Source organism: Otolemur garnettii, unplaced genomic scaffold (genome assembly GCF_000181295.1).
Source record: "Otolemur garnettii isolate 467f Iridium unplaced genomic scaffold, OtoGar3 scaffold00010, whole genome shotgun sequence".
NCBI classification, from domain to species: Eukaryota; Metazoa; Chordata; class Mammalia; order Primates; family Galagidae; genus Otolemur; species Otolemur garnettii.
In genome coordinates this window covers 595,429-613,633 of record NW_003852405.1, presented here as the reverse complement: position 1 = coordinate 613,633, position 18,205 = coordinate 595,429, and the positions used below count along the sequence as shown (strand labels likewise).

General features: G+C 39.6%; 1 protein-coding gene across 2 annotated transcripts in view; it reads left to right on the top strand.

The window, feature by feature from the left end:
• The window catches only part of CD53 (CD53 molecule), a 28,137-nt gene extending 22,425 nt beyond the window's left edge, over positions 1-5,712 (top strand). For both annotated transcript variants that reach the window (XM_023509844.1, XM_023509845.1), the window contains exons 5-8: positions 19-114; positions 2,119-2,199; positions 3,554-3,637; positions 4,922-5,712. In XM_023509844.1, coding sequence (XP_023365612.1) covers positions 19-114; positions 2,119-2,199; positions 3,554-3,637; positions 4,922-4,993 — 333 coding nt within the window. In that variant the 3' untranslated portion in view covers positions 4,994-5,712. The remainder of the gene's footprint in view (positions 1-18; positions 115-2,118; positions 2,200-3,553; positions 3,638-4,921) is intronic.
• Positions 5,713-18,205: the final 12,493 nt, after the last annotated feature.

Sequence of the window (18,205 nt, the reverse complement as noted above, 5' to 3'; positions counted from 1 at the left end):
GGACTGTGCCCTGCCCAGCTGAGTGTGTACGTGGCTGAGGACCTGACAAAAAGCATTGACCGGTACTACTCAGACAACAGCACCAAGGTGGCATGGGACTCCATCCAGTCATTCGTGAGTACAAATGGAATCCTTTTTAGATCAGCCTGGACTTAATTTTCTAGCTTCAGTCCCTGGCTGCTAGTTCCTTTCCTGAAAGTTGCACAATCTAAGGTCTGCAGCTGTGAGGTCCAGGATAACGCCTTTACCGTCACAGACAGGAGAACCCAGCAATCCGTCTGATTGGTATAGTGTACTTGTCTCTTTCATTCCTTACTGACTCAAATAGTCTCGTTGTTCAACTCATTAGGATGTGAAGAAGATCCGAATACATCATACTATATTCATTTATCTATTTTCCAAAATTTTACTGAACACAACAATTGTGTCATACAAGAAATTGCTATTGAATTCCTAAGTTGCCCAAATCGGGTTTGTTGCATAGCCCCCCCACCGCCGCATCCCATTTCTTATGCTCCTGCCCCACCCACAAACAAATATATGCTTTCCTGTCTTGATGTCTTGCAGGATAAAGAAAGGTAAGGGAGCCGTAAACCAGCATAATTGGTGGCTCAAACAGTAACTGTATGACTGACTGAATGCTGTTTTAGTGTGGGGTAGAGGAAATGACACAGATATTAGAGCCTAGAGACCAGAATTGGTTGGCTGTGGGAAAGTCACTTTCCTTTTTAAAATTCAGTTTATAAACCACTTGTTATTATATAATTTTCAGGCATATACAGAAGGAAAGAGAAAACAATGAATAAGAACTTCTTTTTTTTTTTTTAAGACAGAGTCTCACCATGTTGCCCTTACTAGAGTGCCATGGCATCACAGCTCACAGCAACCTAAACTTCTTGAACTTAAGTGATTCTCTTGCCTCAGCCTCCCAAGTAGCTGGAACTACAGGCGCCTGCCACAATGCTCAGCTATTTTTTGTTGCAATTGCCCTTATTGTTTTGCTGTCCAGGGCCGAGTTCGAACCCGCCACATTCGATGTATGTGGCTGATGCCTTACCACTGTGCTATAGGTGCCGAACCGAAGAACTTCTTTTTAATATGCCTAAAATTTTATAATTCCTTAATACCACTAAATGTCTATAATTTCTCTATTTTTCTCAAAAATTTGTTAATTCATTTGTTCAAATCAAGATCTAAACAAGGTCTATATGTTATATTTGAGTAATATATCACTCTATTTTTCTTTTCTTTTTTTTTTTTTAATTCTTTGAGACAGAGTTTCACTTTGTTGCCCTCGGTAGAGTGCCATGGTGTCATAGCTCACAGCAACCTCAAACTCTTGGGCTTAAGTGATTCTCTTGCTTCAGCCTCCCAAATAGCTGGGACTACAGACATCCACCACAACACCCAACTATTTTTTAGAGACGAGGTCTCACTCTGGCTCAGGCTGGTCTTGAACTCCTGAGCATAGGCAATGAACCTGCCTTAGCCTCCCAAGTGCTAGGATTATAGGTGTGAGCCACCGTTCCTGGCCTCTGTTTTTCTTTTAATCTACAGTAGGTTCCCTCTTTGTCATGCAATTTGTGGAAAGAAATTACATCCTATAGAATTCCCCGCTTTTAAAGATGTGGCTAATTGCTTCCTCGAGGTAGTTTGGTATCAGGGATCATTGTCTCCCATATGCTCCATGAATCTAGCTGCTTGATGCAATTTCTGTTTTATGGTAATCCTGCCATTGCTGGTGATTCCTGTTGCATCATGCTAGCAGGTACACAATATCTCATGATCCTTTTTTTCTGTGATCCTAAGACTGGTTGGTAGGGTCAGGTTTGGTCATCCTTATCCCTCCATTGTAAAGTCCCCTAGGTTCCTTATTCTTGATCTATAAAATGTAAATAGATTAATAAGTAAGCCCTCTCTACTTCATAGTGGTCTTATGTGAATGAAATGGTATGACCATTTGAAAGCATTTGTTCTAAAAAGCCCCTAGTAGTCAGGCTAATTCTGGACTTTGTGTTATAGAGTCAGATCTGAAGGGCCCACTCTTTCTTCTAACATCCACAGCTTTTCTTCTGTTGACTTTCTAACCATCATGGTTTTGGGGTTTTTGGCTTTTAGCTACAGTGTTGTGGCGTAAATGGCACGAGTGATTGGTCCAGAGGCCCACCACCATCTTGTCCCCAAGATCCACAAGTGAAGGTAATTTTGTTGTTGGCTTTTCTGTTACTAGCTTCTTTAAGTTTTTAATTGACCCTGCAATCATAGAGGATCTACATCTTCTATCTAGAAATAGGAAAACTTGAATAAAAAAGAGATCAAGGTGACAACCTCAGGTTAACTAGAAAAACCAGAAAAACAGGAATAAACTCATTTAAACCAGGGACATTATGATTAGTCTCAAAACACTAAATTATTACATTAGTGGGAGACAGTTTGTTAAAGTGGCAGAGGGTTGTGTTCAGATATTTCATGAGCAAGAAGGTCTCCTTATGGTTGAGGGAAATTTATAGAGTTAAGATAGATAGCTTCTCCCTGAGCCTATTTCACTGATCTTCTTGTTTGGAGATGGCAGGATCCGGCCTCTTAGTAAAATGTACCATAAGAAAGGAATAAGAAATTGGAGGAGAGATATTTGGTGGAACTGTTGAAAGAGCCTGCCCACTTAATTTGGACCTCTAAAATAGGCTCTGAGAAGAAGCCCAAATCATCTTCTACTCAGAACTAAATCCCTAAGGTCCTGTCACCCTATGTTATCCTCTCCTGAGATTATTTGAAAATCTCCAGAATTTTTTATGTCTTAGGAGAAAGTCTAAGACACCTATCAACTAACAACTGCCCTGGAGTTTGGTAAATTTACTGGTTGTTGAAGCAGAAATGGAAAGGCAAACCAATTTTAGGATTGCTTAACCTGTATTCTTATTTGTGAATCTTAAGTCACCACTGAGTATTCAAAGAACACAGAACATCTCTTATGTCCTGTGTATTGGGAGCTAGTTTAACTCAGTAGGTTAGGGTCCAGTATTTTTTTATTTCTTTTCTTTCTTTTTTTTTTTCGAGACAGAGTTTCACTATGTTGCCCTGGGTAGAGTGCTTTGGCATCCCGGCTCACAGCAATCTCCAGCTCTTGGGTTTAAGTGATTCTCTTGCTTCAGCCTCCCAAGTAGCTGGGACTACAGGTGCCCACCACAACGCCTGGCTATTTTTTGTTGCAATTCTCATTGCTGTATTTTTAGCTGGCCAGGACTGGGTTCAAATCTGCCACCCTCAGTATATGGGGTTGGCGCCCTACCCACTGAGCTACAGGTGCCGCCCAGGATCTAGTATTTCTACATTAGCTGCGCCACCATAATAACAACACTAGAAAAGTCTTTAGTTTAATATTCTCTACTTTATGCCTGTTTCCTCATGCATGCAAAGAAAATAAAAATATAACATTGACCTAAGTGTCTTTATATTACATAAGACAAAATTATAAGTACTGTATCTTCTAAATAGTCCTCCTGATAAAGTTGAATTATAGAGTAATATCATTTGTACTTATAATTTTGTCTAGGGTTGCTACACAAAAGCAAGACTGTGGTTTCAATCCAATTTCCTGTATATTGGAATCATCACCATCTGTGTATGTGTGATCGAGGTAAGAGCTTTACTGTAGGACTTTTTTTTTTTTTTTTTGAGACAGAGCCTCAAGCTGTTGCCCTGGGTAGAATGCCGTGGCATCATGGCTCACAGCAACCTCCAACTCCTGGGTTCAAGCGAGTCTCCTGCCTCTGCCTCCCAAGTAGCTGGGACTACAGGCGCCCGCCACAATGCCTGGCTATTTTTTGGTTGCAGCCATCATTGGTGTTTGGCGGGCCCAAGCTGGATTCGAACCTGCCACCTTAGGTGTATGTGGCTGGAGCGTAAGCCACTTGAGCCACAGGTGCCAAGCCTACTGTAGGACTTTTGTGAGAATAAATTGAGTTAAGTCATGTAAGGTTCTAGAAGTACCAGGTGCATAGTATGTGAATAATAATGTTAGCTATTTTTATTTTTTTTAAATTTCAGATTAATATGAGGGTACAAATGATTAACTTAAAATGCTTGCACTTGTTAGGTAATGACCCTGCTGTAGTTGTGTCCTACACCCAGGGTGTGTGCCATATGCCCTTATAGTGTGCTCATTAGATGGGAGCACACCAAAGCTATTTTTATTAGCATTTGAGTTCCCCCAGCCAAGTAGCAAATTCTGTTATTACCAATTCAATTTAAGGCATACAGAAAATATGCTATAAGAACATCTATCTGGGCTAGGCACAGTGGCTCACACCTGTAATCCTAGCATTCTGGGAGGCCAAGGTGGGTGGATTGCTTGAATTCATGAGTTTGAGACCAGTCTGAGCAAAAGCAAGACAGTCTCTACTAAAAATAGAAAAATGGAGGCAAGAGGATTGCTTAAGCCCAAGAGTTGGAGGCTGCTGTGAGCTATGATGCCACCGCACTCTATGTGAGACTCAGTGAGACTCAGCGTCATAGTTCACAGCAATCTTGGGCTTAAGCGATTCTCTTGCCTCAGTCTCTCAAGTAGCTGGGACTACAGGTGCTCGCCACAACACCTGGCTATTTTTTAAGACATGGGGCGGCGGGGGGCAGGGGGGTGTCTCACTCTGGCTCAGGCTGGTCACGAACTTGTGAGATCAGGCTATCCACCCACCTCGGCCTCCCAAGTGCTGGAATTACAGGCGTGAGCCACTGCACCCAGCTGTATTGCTTGCTATTTTTAAATTTTAGGGGAGAACACCTGAGAGGAAATTGGAAGTAATTGTGGGAAGGGTAATTACAGCTTGAAGGATATGTTCTTTTTCTTGGAAGCTAATCCCTGGAGTCATGGGACAAATGACTTCTCTTACAAAGATTTCACATTGCCCAATTCTTTCTGCAGGTATTGGGGATGTCCTTTGCACTGACCCTGAACTGCCAGATTGATAAAACCAGCCAGGCCCTAGGGCTGTGACCTGAAACTGCTCTGTGCTCGAGAGACTTGTTTCATCTCTGGAAATCCAAAGTCATTTATAGCATAAGTCCTGAATGATTGCCTGCTGGACTGGCGTCTTTGTTCTCCTCCTATTTCTTCCCTGTATAGGTCCCTGTTTTATAAAACCAGAAAGAGGGTGTTGACCAGGTATTTCCCATCTCAGTCAGCAAGACAACCTTCTTCCCACAGATAGAAACAGCCATGTCTCCTAAGGCGTGAAACTAACCACTAAGGTGGTTTTTGGACATGAGAGGCCAAGAGAATATGTGACACTAATGGCTCAAGATCAAAGGTTGGGGTCCAAGATATTGATTTTTTCATTTTCCTATTGTTAAATTAGTCTTCAGCTTCCAAATCATGCCCAGTCTGTTCTCCAAAGTCAAGCAAGACAAGCTGAAGTGAATTCTGGATCTATACTCACTGGATCATTGTCACAACCCTCTGTTTCTTTTTGGCTAGAGACCATGGCTATAGGAATGACAGAGTACACTTTCTCCAAAGGGCAAGGTTTCATGTCACTTTCCTTATTAAAATGTCTTATTGGTTTATTTTATGTTTTTCTGAAAAAACTATTAAGTAATTCATATCCTGACTTCAACCAGTGTCTTAGCTAATAATCCCATTCAAAAGAGTTTTAGTGTTATGTCTCTCTCAGATAAGGTTTTGTTAATGTACAATTTTAACTTTTCATTAAATAAAGTAGCTTATAATCTCAATCACAACATCTTTATTCCTATATGCCAAACAGTCCTTCCATGGCTCAGCCTGATTACCCTGCCAGCAAACCAGGTGGTTTATCTATTCCTGTATAAAAAATTACTCCAAGGGTGGTGCCTGTGGCTCAAAGGAGTAGGGTGCTGGCCCCATATACCAGAGGTGGTGGGTTCAAACCCAGCCCCAGCCAAAAACTACAAAAAAAAAAAAAATTTACTCCAAAACTTAGTGGCTAAGCACAACAAACTTATTATCTCACAGTTTTTGTGGGTTAGTTATCAGAAAGCATCTTAGCTGAATGTTTCTTGTTCACAGTCTCTCATATAACTTCAATCAAAACATCAGCCCAGGCTACAATCATCTTAAGGATCCACTGGAAGGAGATCTACTTTCAAGTTCTCTTACCTGACTGCTGGCAGACTTCAGATCTTTGCCACATGTGCCCTTCCACAGGGTTAGCTTATGACATGGCAGCTAGGTTCCCCCATAGAAAGACACTAATACAGAGCCAAATGTAAAGAAGTCAGAGAAAGCGTTTGATAAGAATTGGTTTCTGTTCTTTTTTTTATTTGACATAGTTTCATTTTGTCATCCTTGGTAGAGCATCATAGTTCACAGCAACCTCAGACTCTTGGGCTCAAGCAATTCTCTTACCTCAGCCTCCCAAGTAGCTCAGAGTACAGGCACTCACCACAATGCCCAGCTATTTTTAGAGATGGGAGTCTCGCTTTAACTAGGGCTGGTTTCTAACTCATGTGCTCATGGGATCTGCCTGCTTTGACCTCCCAATGTGCTAGGATTACAGGCATGAGCCACCACATGCTTTCTGTTCTTAAGGTGTTATGTAGAATCTCCCACCTCCCTTTAAGGAAAATTAGTCATTTTATTTTATTTTATTTTATTTTATTTTATTTTATTTTTGAGACAGAGCCTCAAGCTGTCCCCCTGGGTAGAGTGATGTGGCATCACAGCTCATGGCAACCTCCAACTCCTGGGCTCAAGCGAGTCTCCTGCCTCCGCCTCCCAAGTAGCTGGGACTACAGGCACCTGCCACAATGCCCAGCTATTTATTTTTTTGTTTGCAGCCATCATTGTTGTTTGGTGGGCCCAGGTTGGATTCAAACCTGCCACCTTAGGTGTACATGGCTGGCGCCTGAGCCACTTGAGCCACAGGCGCCGAGCCGGAAAATTAGTCATTTTAAATTATCCTATGGCAAAGGACCAGAGGAGACATTCTCTTGAATATCACAAGTATCAAAAGTAGCTCATATTCAACATGTACAAAAAGAACTTATCACTGGATCTTCCAAACATGCTTTTCTTCTTTGTTCCCCATATCAGTGAGTGATAACACTACTCTCCCACTTTTCCTAGACAGAAACCTGGGCTTTGTCCTTAACTCTACCCTATCCTTCCCTCCCCAAACCAGTCACAGTCATGAAGTTCTAAATATTCATCTACCAAGTATTATCAAATTCATTTATTCTCCTCATTTCATTTCTTGCCCATATTCCTTCAATAGTCTTCTATCTGTTCTCCTAGTATCCACCATTGGCCTCATTTAAACTCTTCTGCATGTGGGAGCCAAAAATCTTCTTAAAACATAAATATAATAAGAATACTTCTTGAAACTCTTCAATGACTCTGTTGCTCTTATTTTGTCTACCAGGCCCTGCACAAGGTATCTTTCCAGCCTCCCTCTTGTCATTCTTATTTTTTTAATCCACTGAAAGAAAAATAGCACACAACGCATCTTAAATAAAGCATGCTTAGATTTACCTTTTAAAAGCATATGGATAAACCTATTATAGTAAGGCTTTATGAACAAAGGTAGAAATCATGCTTTAATATGTTCTCAACACTTATTTTACAGTTCTCTCTTTGTTAAACAATTCCATTCACTGAAAGAAAATAGCTTCTAGTGCATCTTAAAGAAACATGGTTAGACTTCCTTTTTTTGCCATTCTTATTCTAATATTCTATGCTTTTGTTATATTAGTGTTTAGTTGCTCTAGGTTTTACCTATATTTATGTATTTTCCCCACAAAACCACTGATTTCTTTCATCTATATAATTTCTACCCTTTCTTTTCTATAAGGAAATTGTCCCTAATCTTGCAGAGTTTATTGTTTGTTGAGGTCTTATCAAATATGAGACACCATGCTAAGACCTTTATATTCTTCCTCCCATTTAAATTAAAAGTGTCTCTTGTATGTATCTCCATAACTCATAGAAATTTCATAGGTCTTAATAGATTCTATCAAATTTATCTTTTTTTTGAGACAGAGTCTTGCCATGTCACCCTCGGTAGAGTGCTGTGGTGTCACAGCTCACAGCAACCTCAAACTCTTGGGCTTAAGTGATTCTTTTGCCTCAGCCTCCCAGGTAGCTGGGACTACAGGCACCTGCCATAATGCCTGGCTATTTTTTTGTTGCAGTTGTCATTGTTGATTTTAGCTGGCCCTGGCTGGGTTGGGAACTGCTAGCTTTGGTATATGTGACTGGCATTGTAACTGCTGTACTATGGGCACCAAGTCAATTCTATCAAATTTTAATTGCTTATTTATTTAATTGCAATTTTAATTGCTTATTTATTTATTTATTGAGATAGAGTCTCACTTTGTCACCCTCAGTAGAGTGATGTGATGTCATAGCTCACAGCAACCTCCAACTCTTGGGCTCAAGCAATTTTCTTGCCTCAGCCTCCTGAGGATCTAGGACTACAGGTGCCCACCATGGCACACGGCTATTTTTAGTGGCAGGGTCTTGCTCTGGTTCAGGCTGGTCTTGAACCTGTGAGCTCAGGCAAAACACCTGCCTGGGCCTCCCAGAGTGCTAGGATTATAGGCGTGGGCCACTGTGCCTGGCCTATTTATTATTTGTCTTTAATAACCATCAGTTTGATCAAGTTGGGAAAGGGAGAGAAAAAGTACACATTAATAATAAATACACATTGGGTCATAACCACAGATATAATAAAGATTTTAAAGTTCATGAAAGAATTTGATAAATTTAGGTAAATTATTTTGAAGAAGTAGGCTTGGTGCCCATAGCATAGTGGTTACAGTGCCAGCCACATCCACTGAGGCTGGTGAGTTTGAACCCAGCCCGGGCAACCTAAGCAACAATAACAACTGCAACAGAAAAATAGCCTGGCATTGTGGCGGGCACCTGTAGTCCCAGCTACTTGGGAGATTGAGGCAAAAGAATCATGTAAGCCCAAGAATTTGAGGTTGCTGTGAGCTGTGACACCACAGCACTCTACCAAGGGCAATATAGTGAGACTCTGTCTCAAAAAAAAAAAAAAAAGAAAAAGTATAGGTGCTATAGGTATTAATAGTAATAATAATAATAATAGAAACAATTTAAATGGACTCAAAAAATAAAAGAGGAGGGTGGCACCTGTAGCTCAGTGGGTAGGGTGCTGGCCCCATATACAGAGGGTGGTGGGTACAAACTCAACTCCGGCCAAACTACAACAAAAAAATAGCCAGGTGTTGTGACAGGCACCTGTAGTCCCAGCTACTCTGGAGGCTTAGGCAAGAGAATCACCTAAGCTCAGGAGCTGGAAGTTGCTATGAGCTATGACGCCACAGCACTCTATGGAGGGCAACAAAATGAGACTCTGTCTGTACAAAAAAAGAAAAAAAAAGAGGATTTCTCTTTCTAATAAAATAGCAAACAATGTTGCTAGACTAAACTCCCAGTATAAACACTAAAATGCTAGATAAAAACTTTAAAATGTTTTCTTCTGATCATTGTCAAGCTGAAAAGAAAATGAGGAGCACTTAAGCCATAGACCAAGTGATGGTAGGAACTAAGGAGGTAAGAGGAATTTGAGGGCATTTGGCAAACTGGGTAAACATAGGTTTCAGTGTTCATGACCTCATAGCATGTGGGATATGGGAGACACACTCCAGGGTCTGCCTAACATTGGATCTAAGATGAGATATTTTTAGGCCAGAGACTCCAAAGGGCTCTAACTTTAGTGTAGGAGTGAACTAGAAATACTACTCACTTTCATCAAAGGCAACAGTAAAATATGCCTGAAACTTAGCCATAAGCAGAGGAAGGTAATATCCTTAAAAAGTGGAATCCAAGAAATACAGTAGAATCCCTCAGTAACAGAATAGAACAGGCAGAAGAAAGGATCTCAGACATTGAAGACAAAGCTTTTGAATGCTCCCAAATGTTCAAAGAAGAGAAGTGGAGAGCAAAAACAGATCATTCCCTGAGAGAATTGTGGGACCACTCCAAAAGATCAAACAATCACCTCATAGGAATCCCTGAAGGAGAAGAGGATGGTCCAAAAGGCACAGATGCTCTACTCCAAGAGATAATTGAGAACTTCCCAAGCATGGCAAGAGACACTGAAATTCAGATAGCAGACAGTTTCAAAACTCCAGCATGACTCAACCCAATAAATCATCTAGATACATTATAATTAACTTCACCAAAGTTAATATGAAGTAGACAATCCTGCAAGCAGCCAGACATAAGAAAATCATAACCTGGGCAAGGCCTGTGGCTCAATGAGTAGGGCGCCAGCCCCATATACTGAGGGTGATGGGTTCAAACCCGGCCCCAGCCAAACTGCAACAAAAAAATAGCTGGGCATTGTGGCAGGCACCTGTAGTCCCAGCTACTTGGGAGGCTGAGGCAAGAGAATAGCTTAAGCCCAGGAGCTGGAGGTTGCTGTGAGCTATGATACTATAGCACTCTAACAAGGGTGACAAAGTGAGACTCTGTCTCTAAAAAAAGAAAAAAAGAAAAACAAAATCATAACCTACAAAGGGAAGTATATTAGAATGACTGTAGATCTTTCTGATGAACTTTTCAAGCCAGAAGAGGTTGTTCATCTACCATTGATGGCCATTGATGGTCATTGACCTTCAATCTCCTAAAACAAAACAACTTTCAGCCCAGGAGCCTGTATCCAGCTAAATTGAGCTTCATTTATGATGGAGAAGTTAAATACTTTAATGACATACACACGTTTAAGAAATTTGCCATAACCTAACCAGCTCTTCAGGTTATCCTCAGACCCATCCTCCATAATGACCAGCACAATGCTCTACCACTAGAGTAGACTCACTCTGAAATTCTGGACCCAAACCCAATTTCCATAGTGGTGAAAAAACTCAAAATGTCCACTGAACTTTCAAAAAAATGACACCCAAAATACTACCAGGCTTATCAATACTCTCAATTAATGTGAATGGCTTAACCTGTCCTCTTAAGAGGCACAGGTTGGCTGATTGGATACAAGAACTCAGGCCATATATCTGCTGAACAGAAGAATCTCATCTTACCTTAAAGGATAATAGACCCAGGGTGAAGGGATGGGCATCTGTAATCCAGGAAAATAGAAATCAGAAAATGGTGGGGGTGGCAATTTTATTTCCAGATACACTAGGCTTTTAACAAACAAAAGTAAGGAAAGACAAGGATGGTCCCTTCATATTTGTTATGGGAAACACTCAACATGATGAGATGTCAATTATTAGCATTTATGTGCCCTACTAGAATACTCCTCAATTTATAAAGGAGACCCTAACAGATATGAGCAATTTAATATCTTCCAGCACCATAACAGTTGGAGATTTAAGAACCCCTTTGGCAGTATTGGATAGATCATCCAATAATAAACTAAGCAAAGAAATTTTGTTCTTAAACTTCACCATACAACAATTGAATTTAACAGACGTCTACAGAACATTTCATCCTAACAAAAATGAATACACATTATTCTCATCAACCCATGGAACATCCTGCAAAATTGGTCACATCTTTGGTCACAAGGCTAACCTCAACAAATTTAAAAGTATAGAAATTATTCCTTCTATTTTCTCAGATTATCACACAATAAAAGTTGAACTCACCAATAACAGGTATCTGCATACTCATACAAAGACATAGAAACTAAATAACCTTATGCTGAATGATAGCTGGGTCATAGATGAGATTAAGAAGGAAATTACCAAATTTTTAGAACAAAATGATAATGAAGACACGAATTATCAGAACTTGTGGGATACTGAAAAGGCAGTCCTAAGAGGGAAATATATAGCCTTGCAAGCCTTACTCAAGAGAACGGAAAGAGAGGAAGTCAATAACTTAATGGGACATCTTAAGCAGCTGGAAAAGAAAGACTATTCCAAATCCAAACCCAGCCAAAGAAAAGAAATAGCTATAATTAGAGCAGAATTAAATGAAATAAAAAACAGAAGAATTATTCAAAAGATTGATGAATCAAAAGGTTGGTTTTTTGAATAATTCAACAAAATTGATAAACCTCTGGCCAATCTAACCAAAAATATAAAATTAAAGTCATAATATCATCAATCAGAAATGACAAAGGTGAAAACAACAGACACCTCAGAAATGCAAAGAATCCTTAATACTACAAAAATTTTATTCTCAGAAATATGAAAATCTGAAGGAAACTGACCAATACTTGGAAGTATGTCAACTTCCAAGACTTAATCAGAAAGAATTGGAAATGCTGAACAGACCTATATCAAGTACTGAAATAGAAGCAACTATACAAAAATCTCCCCCAAAAGATGGCTTCACATCAGAATTCTACCAAATCTTTAAAGAGGAACTAGTACCTATATTACTTAACCTTTTTCAAAATATCAATAAAGAAGCAATACTTCCCAACACATTCTATGAAACAATATCACCCTGATCTCCAAACCAGGAAAAGACCCAACTAGAAATGAAAACTACAGACCAATACTTTTAATGAACATAGATGCAAAAATTTTCAATAAGATCCTAGCAAACAGAATCCAGCAACACATGAAATGAATTATACACCATGACCAAGTGGGTTTTATCCCAGGGTCTCAAGGTTGGTTTAATATACATAAGTCTATAAATATAATACATCACATAAACAAACTAAAAAACAAAGACAATATGATTCTCTCAATAGATGTAGAAAAAGCATTTGACAACATCCAGTATCCTTTCATGATCAGAACACTTAAGAAAATAGGTATATGGCTCAGTGCCTGTGGCTCAAGCGGCTAAGGCACCAGCCACATACACCTAAGGTGGCAGGTTTGAATCCCCAGCCCGGGCCCGCCAAACAACAATGATGGCTGCAACCAAAAAAAAAAAAAAAGGGCCCGGCGTTGTGGCGGGCGCCTGTAGTCCCAGCTACTTGGGAGGCTGAGGCAAGAGACTCGCTTGAGCCCAGGAGTTGGAGGTTGCTGTGAGCTGTGATGCCACGGCACTCTACCCAGGGGGATAGCTTGAGGCTCCGTCAAAAAAGAAAAAAAAAAGAAAAAAAAGAAAATAGGTATAGAAGGGACACTTCTTAAACTGATAGAGGCCATCTATAGCAAACCCACAGCCAATATCATATTGAATGGAGTAAAATTGAAAACATTTCCACTCAGATTAGGAACCAGGCAAGGTTGCCCATTGTCTGCACTGCTTTTTAACATAGTAATGGAAGTCTTAGCCATTTCCATCAGGCAAGAGAAGGTGATCAAGGGTATACAAATAAGATCAGAGGAGATCAAACTTTCACTCTTTGCAGATGATATGATTTTATACCAGGAAAATCCCAAGGACTCAACCACAAAACTCTTAGAAGTGATCAAGGAATATAGTAGCATCCCAGGATACAGAATCAATACTCACATATCAATAGCTTTTATATATACCAATAATAGTCAAGCTGAAAAAACAGTCAGGGACTCTATTTCCTTTTCAGTTGTGCCAAAGAAGATGAAATATTTGGGAATTTACCTAACATAGGATGTGAAAGATCTCTATAAAGAGAACTATGTAATTCTGAGGAAAGAAATAGCTGAAGATGTTAACAAATGGAGAAACAAACCATGCTTATGGCTGGGAAGAATCAACATTGTTAAAGTGTCCATATTACCCAAAGCAATTTATAAATTTAATGCAATCCCTATCAAAGCACCACCCTCGTACTTCAAAGATCTGGAAATAATAGTACTTCATTTTATATGGAACCGGAAAAAACCTCTAATAGCCCAGACATTACTCAGAAATAAAAACAAATCAGGAGAAATCATGCTACCAGACTTCAAACTATATTGTAAATCTATAGTGATCAAAACAGCATGGTATTGACACAAAAATAGAGAGGTAGATGTATGGAACAGAACTGAGAACCAAGCGATGAACTCAGACACTTATCAATTGATCTTTCATAAACTTATCAAAAATATAAATTGGGGCTTGGCACTTGTGGCTCAAGAGGCTAAGACGCCAGCCACACACACCGGAGCTGGCAAGTTCGAATCCAGCCTGGGCCCACCAAACAACAATGATGGCTGCAACCAAAAAATTGCTGGGCATTGTGGTGGGCACCTGTAGTCCCAGCTACTTGGGAGGTGGAGGCAGGAGAATTGCTAGAGCCCAGGAGTTGGAGGTTGCTGTGAGCTGTGATGCCACAGCACCCTACTACCCAGGGTGACAGCTTAAGGCTCTGTATCAACAACAATAACAACTATATATATATATATATACATACATACATACATACATATATACACACACATATATATATATATACATACATACACACACACACACATGCACACACATATACACACAATTTATATATAAATTGGGGGAAAGATTCCCTATTTAACAAATGGTGCTGGGAGAATTGGCTGCCAACTTGTAGAAGACTGAAATTCGAACCATACCTTTCACCATTAACAAAAATTGACTCTCACTGGATAAAAGATTTAAACTTAAATCATGAAAATATAAAGATTCTTGGGGAGAGTGCAAGAGAAACACTTGAAAAAAAAATTGGCCTGGGAGAATACTTTATGAGGAAGAACCCTGGGCAATTGAAGCAACACCAAAAATACATTACTGGGATCTGATCAAACTAAAAAGCTTCTGCATAGCCAAGAACACAGTAAGTAAAGCGATTAGACAGCCCTCAGAATAGGAGAGGGTATTTGTAGGTTATGCTTCTGATAAAGATTTGATAACCAGAATTGACAGAGAACTCAAACTTATTAATAAGAAAAGGACAAGTAATCCCACTTCATTGTGGACAAGGGACTTGAACAGAAGCTTCACTGAAGAAGATAGGCACCTGACCAACAGAAACATGAAAATATGCTCATCATCTTTAATTATCAGAGAAATGCAAATCAAAACCACTTGATATATTATCTAACTCCCATAAGACTGGCTAACATAACAAAATCCCACAACTACAGATGTTGGTATGGATGCAGAGAAAGGGGAACGCTCCTGCACTGCTAGTGGGAGTGCCAGCTAACTTGTCTCTTTCGAAAGAAATATGGAGAATACTCAGGGATCTAAAAGTAGACCTGCTGTTTGATCCTGCAATTCCTCTACTAGGTGTATATGCAAAAGACCAAAAAATCACTTTATAACAAAGATATTTGCATCAAATTGTTCATTGCAGCTCAATTCATAATAGCCAAATCATGGAAGAAGCCCAAGTGCCCATTGACCCATGAATGGATTAATAAATTATGGTATATGTATACTATGGAATATTATGCAGCCTGAAAAAGATGGAGACTTTACCTCCTTTATGTTTACATGGATGGAGCTGGAACATATCCTTCTTAGTAAAATATCTCAAGAGTGGAAGAAAAAATCGCATGTACTCAGTACTATTATAAAACCAATTTACAATCACACTTTCATATGAAGAATAGATCACAACTATGGCCCAAGGTGAAAGAGGGAGGAGGGAAGTCAGATTGAGGGAGGGTGAATGGTGGCATCACACCAATCTGCATAATGCAAGGGTACATGTCGGATTTATTAGTATAGAGTATAAATGTCTTAACACAAAAACTAAGTAAATGAGATGAGGTATATATTAACCAGTGTGATGTAAGCATTCCTAATTCTATATGAAATCAGCACATTGTACTTCATAAATGCATTAATGTATACATGATCTATGTACATGATTTAATAAAAAATAAATAAAACAAACAAAAAAAGATGATCATTGTGATTGTTTTCCCTTTATTCTGTTAATTGATTTTCTGTTATTTTCTGTTAAACTGATTTTCTGATATTTCTGATATTTCTGTTAAACTGATTTTCAAATGTGGCTTGCATTTCTGAGACAAACCTTTTGGTTGTGATATATTTTCTAGATTTGATTTATTAAAGTACTTTTCAGGAAAAAAAAGTGAATCCATAATCTGGCTATCATGTAGACTTAAAATTCAATTTATAGGACCTGAGTCATCAGTAAACTCTCAAACTAAGAATTTAATGGAGTTCCAACCAGAAGATAGATTTAACAAATAAAATCAAAATAAAGGAATATTATACTGGAGTTATCCTTGGTTGACAGAAGCAAAATGTACATGCTTGCTGAAGGAACTCACATTAATACCAGGTCTAAATGAATTTCAAATAGCAAATTTTCATTGTCATTGAACTACTTATAGTCAAAATTTATAAAACTTGAGAAAACTGGGTACTCCTTAAGAAAATGAAATTTTGGCTTGGCATGTGTAGTTCAAGTGGCTAAGGTGCCAGCCACATACACCAGAGTTGGGGGGTTCAAATCCAGCCTGGGTCTGCCAAACAACAATGACAACTACAACCAAAAAATAGCCAGGCATTGTGGTGGGCACCTTTAGTCCCAGCTTCTTGAGGACTGAGGCAAGAGAATCGCTCAAGCCCAGGAGTTGGAGGTTGCTGTGAGCTGTGATGCCATGGCATTCTGCCCAGGGATTGAGGCTCTGTGTCAAAAAAAAAAAAAGAAAAGAAAAGAAAAGAAAAGAAAATGAAATGAAATGTTGCCATTTGGGACAAAATGGATGAATCTGGATAATATTACAAAAGTGAAATTAAGACAGACATAGGACAACAAATACCACCTAATACTACTTATGTGGGGACTCTAAAATATTCAAACTCATAGAGGCAGAAAGTAGAAATACCTGGTTGAAATAAATGGTGGTTGCCAAGGGATGGAAGAAGAAATGGAGTGGTATTATTAAAAGAATAAAAAGTTTCAGTTCTAAAAATGAATAAATCCTAGAGCTGTACCGTGTAGCATAATACCTATAATTAACAATACTGTATTGTACACTTAAGAATCTGCTAATGAGATATAGTTTACATTAAGTATCCTTATAAATAAATGAATGGGCAGGAGAAAAGTTGTAAAGGTGATGAATATGGGAGTAACAGCTTCCTTGCAACTGGGTGCAGTGAGATTGGGGAGAGACAACTCCAGGCATCTCTGGCTGGTGGGATCTGCCCAGAAACATCCCTTTGGGGACACAGGGAGTCAGTGAAAGACTTCTGGACCACACGAGAAGGACAAAAGCAGTGGAGAACTGGCAAGTGGTAGCATCTATTTGTTAGGTAGGAGGCTGCCCACAGCTGTAACTACAGCAACAGAGAGATTACAAGCAGGAGGGGCCTTGCCTGTGAGTTGTTTCATTTTTATGGACTTGGGCACTCAGTTGAGCTACCTTGGGAGAACTTGGGCGAGAGTGTGGATGATTTTACGCATTGTCTATTGCCCCAGACTGAGCTACTGAGCCGAATTGGAGCTAATATTGTTTGGCTGTGGGCAGACAGGGCAGCCATAGTGGGATAATTGCCCCTGCAGGTTCTGCCCTCAGGGTTGCAGCAGGCAGATTGTGCTGGGAGACTTTGGGCTAGTAATCTAGTGTGTGAGCAGCCCAAAGGCAGGGACTGAGACATGGAGATTTCAGTGTTTGGCAGATTACAGCTTTGTCCCTCAGGGGCATAGAGTTAAGTGGGCTGAGGAAAGATTTAGGCTCTCAACCCTGTGGGGTTTGAGAATCAGCAAAGGCCTCCAGTCTCCATCTTGTACAGCTCTATCAGCATTGTGATCAGCATGTCATACCCCAGAAGATTACCTGTTGCCTAGATGATATTCAGCAAGATATATATACTGTTTTGTTTTTTGTTTTGGCTCTTTCTTTCTTTCTTTCTTTTTTTTTATTACATCATTTTCCTTCTAGATTTTTCTTTCTTTCTTCTTTTTTTTCTTTCTTCATTTTTCTAGTTTAAATACAATTTTCCATTGTTGCCTTCTTTAACAATTAGATTCAAATTTAATTCATTTTTGCTAGTGTTTCTGCTATTATTTCCCCCCCAATTTTATCCCATAAGGTATTTTGTTTGTTTGTTTTGGTTTCATTTACAGTATTTTTATCTTTCTTCTCTACTCAGAGGTGGTTGGGGTACTATGCCTGAGCAGGCTGACACAGAGCTGCTGACCTCAAGAGAACCACCCAACCCAGCACCCCCAGAGGTTCCCATTTTTTTTTTCTATAGAAACAGAGTCTCATTTTATCACTCTCTGTAGAGTGCTGTGGCATCATACAGCTCACAGCAACCTCCAATTCCTGGGTTTCTGTGATTCTCTTGCCTCAGCCTCCTGAGTAGCTGGGACTACAGGCACCAGCCACAACACCCAGCTAC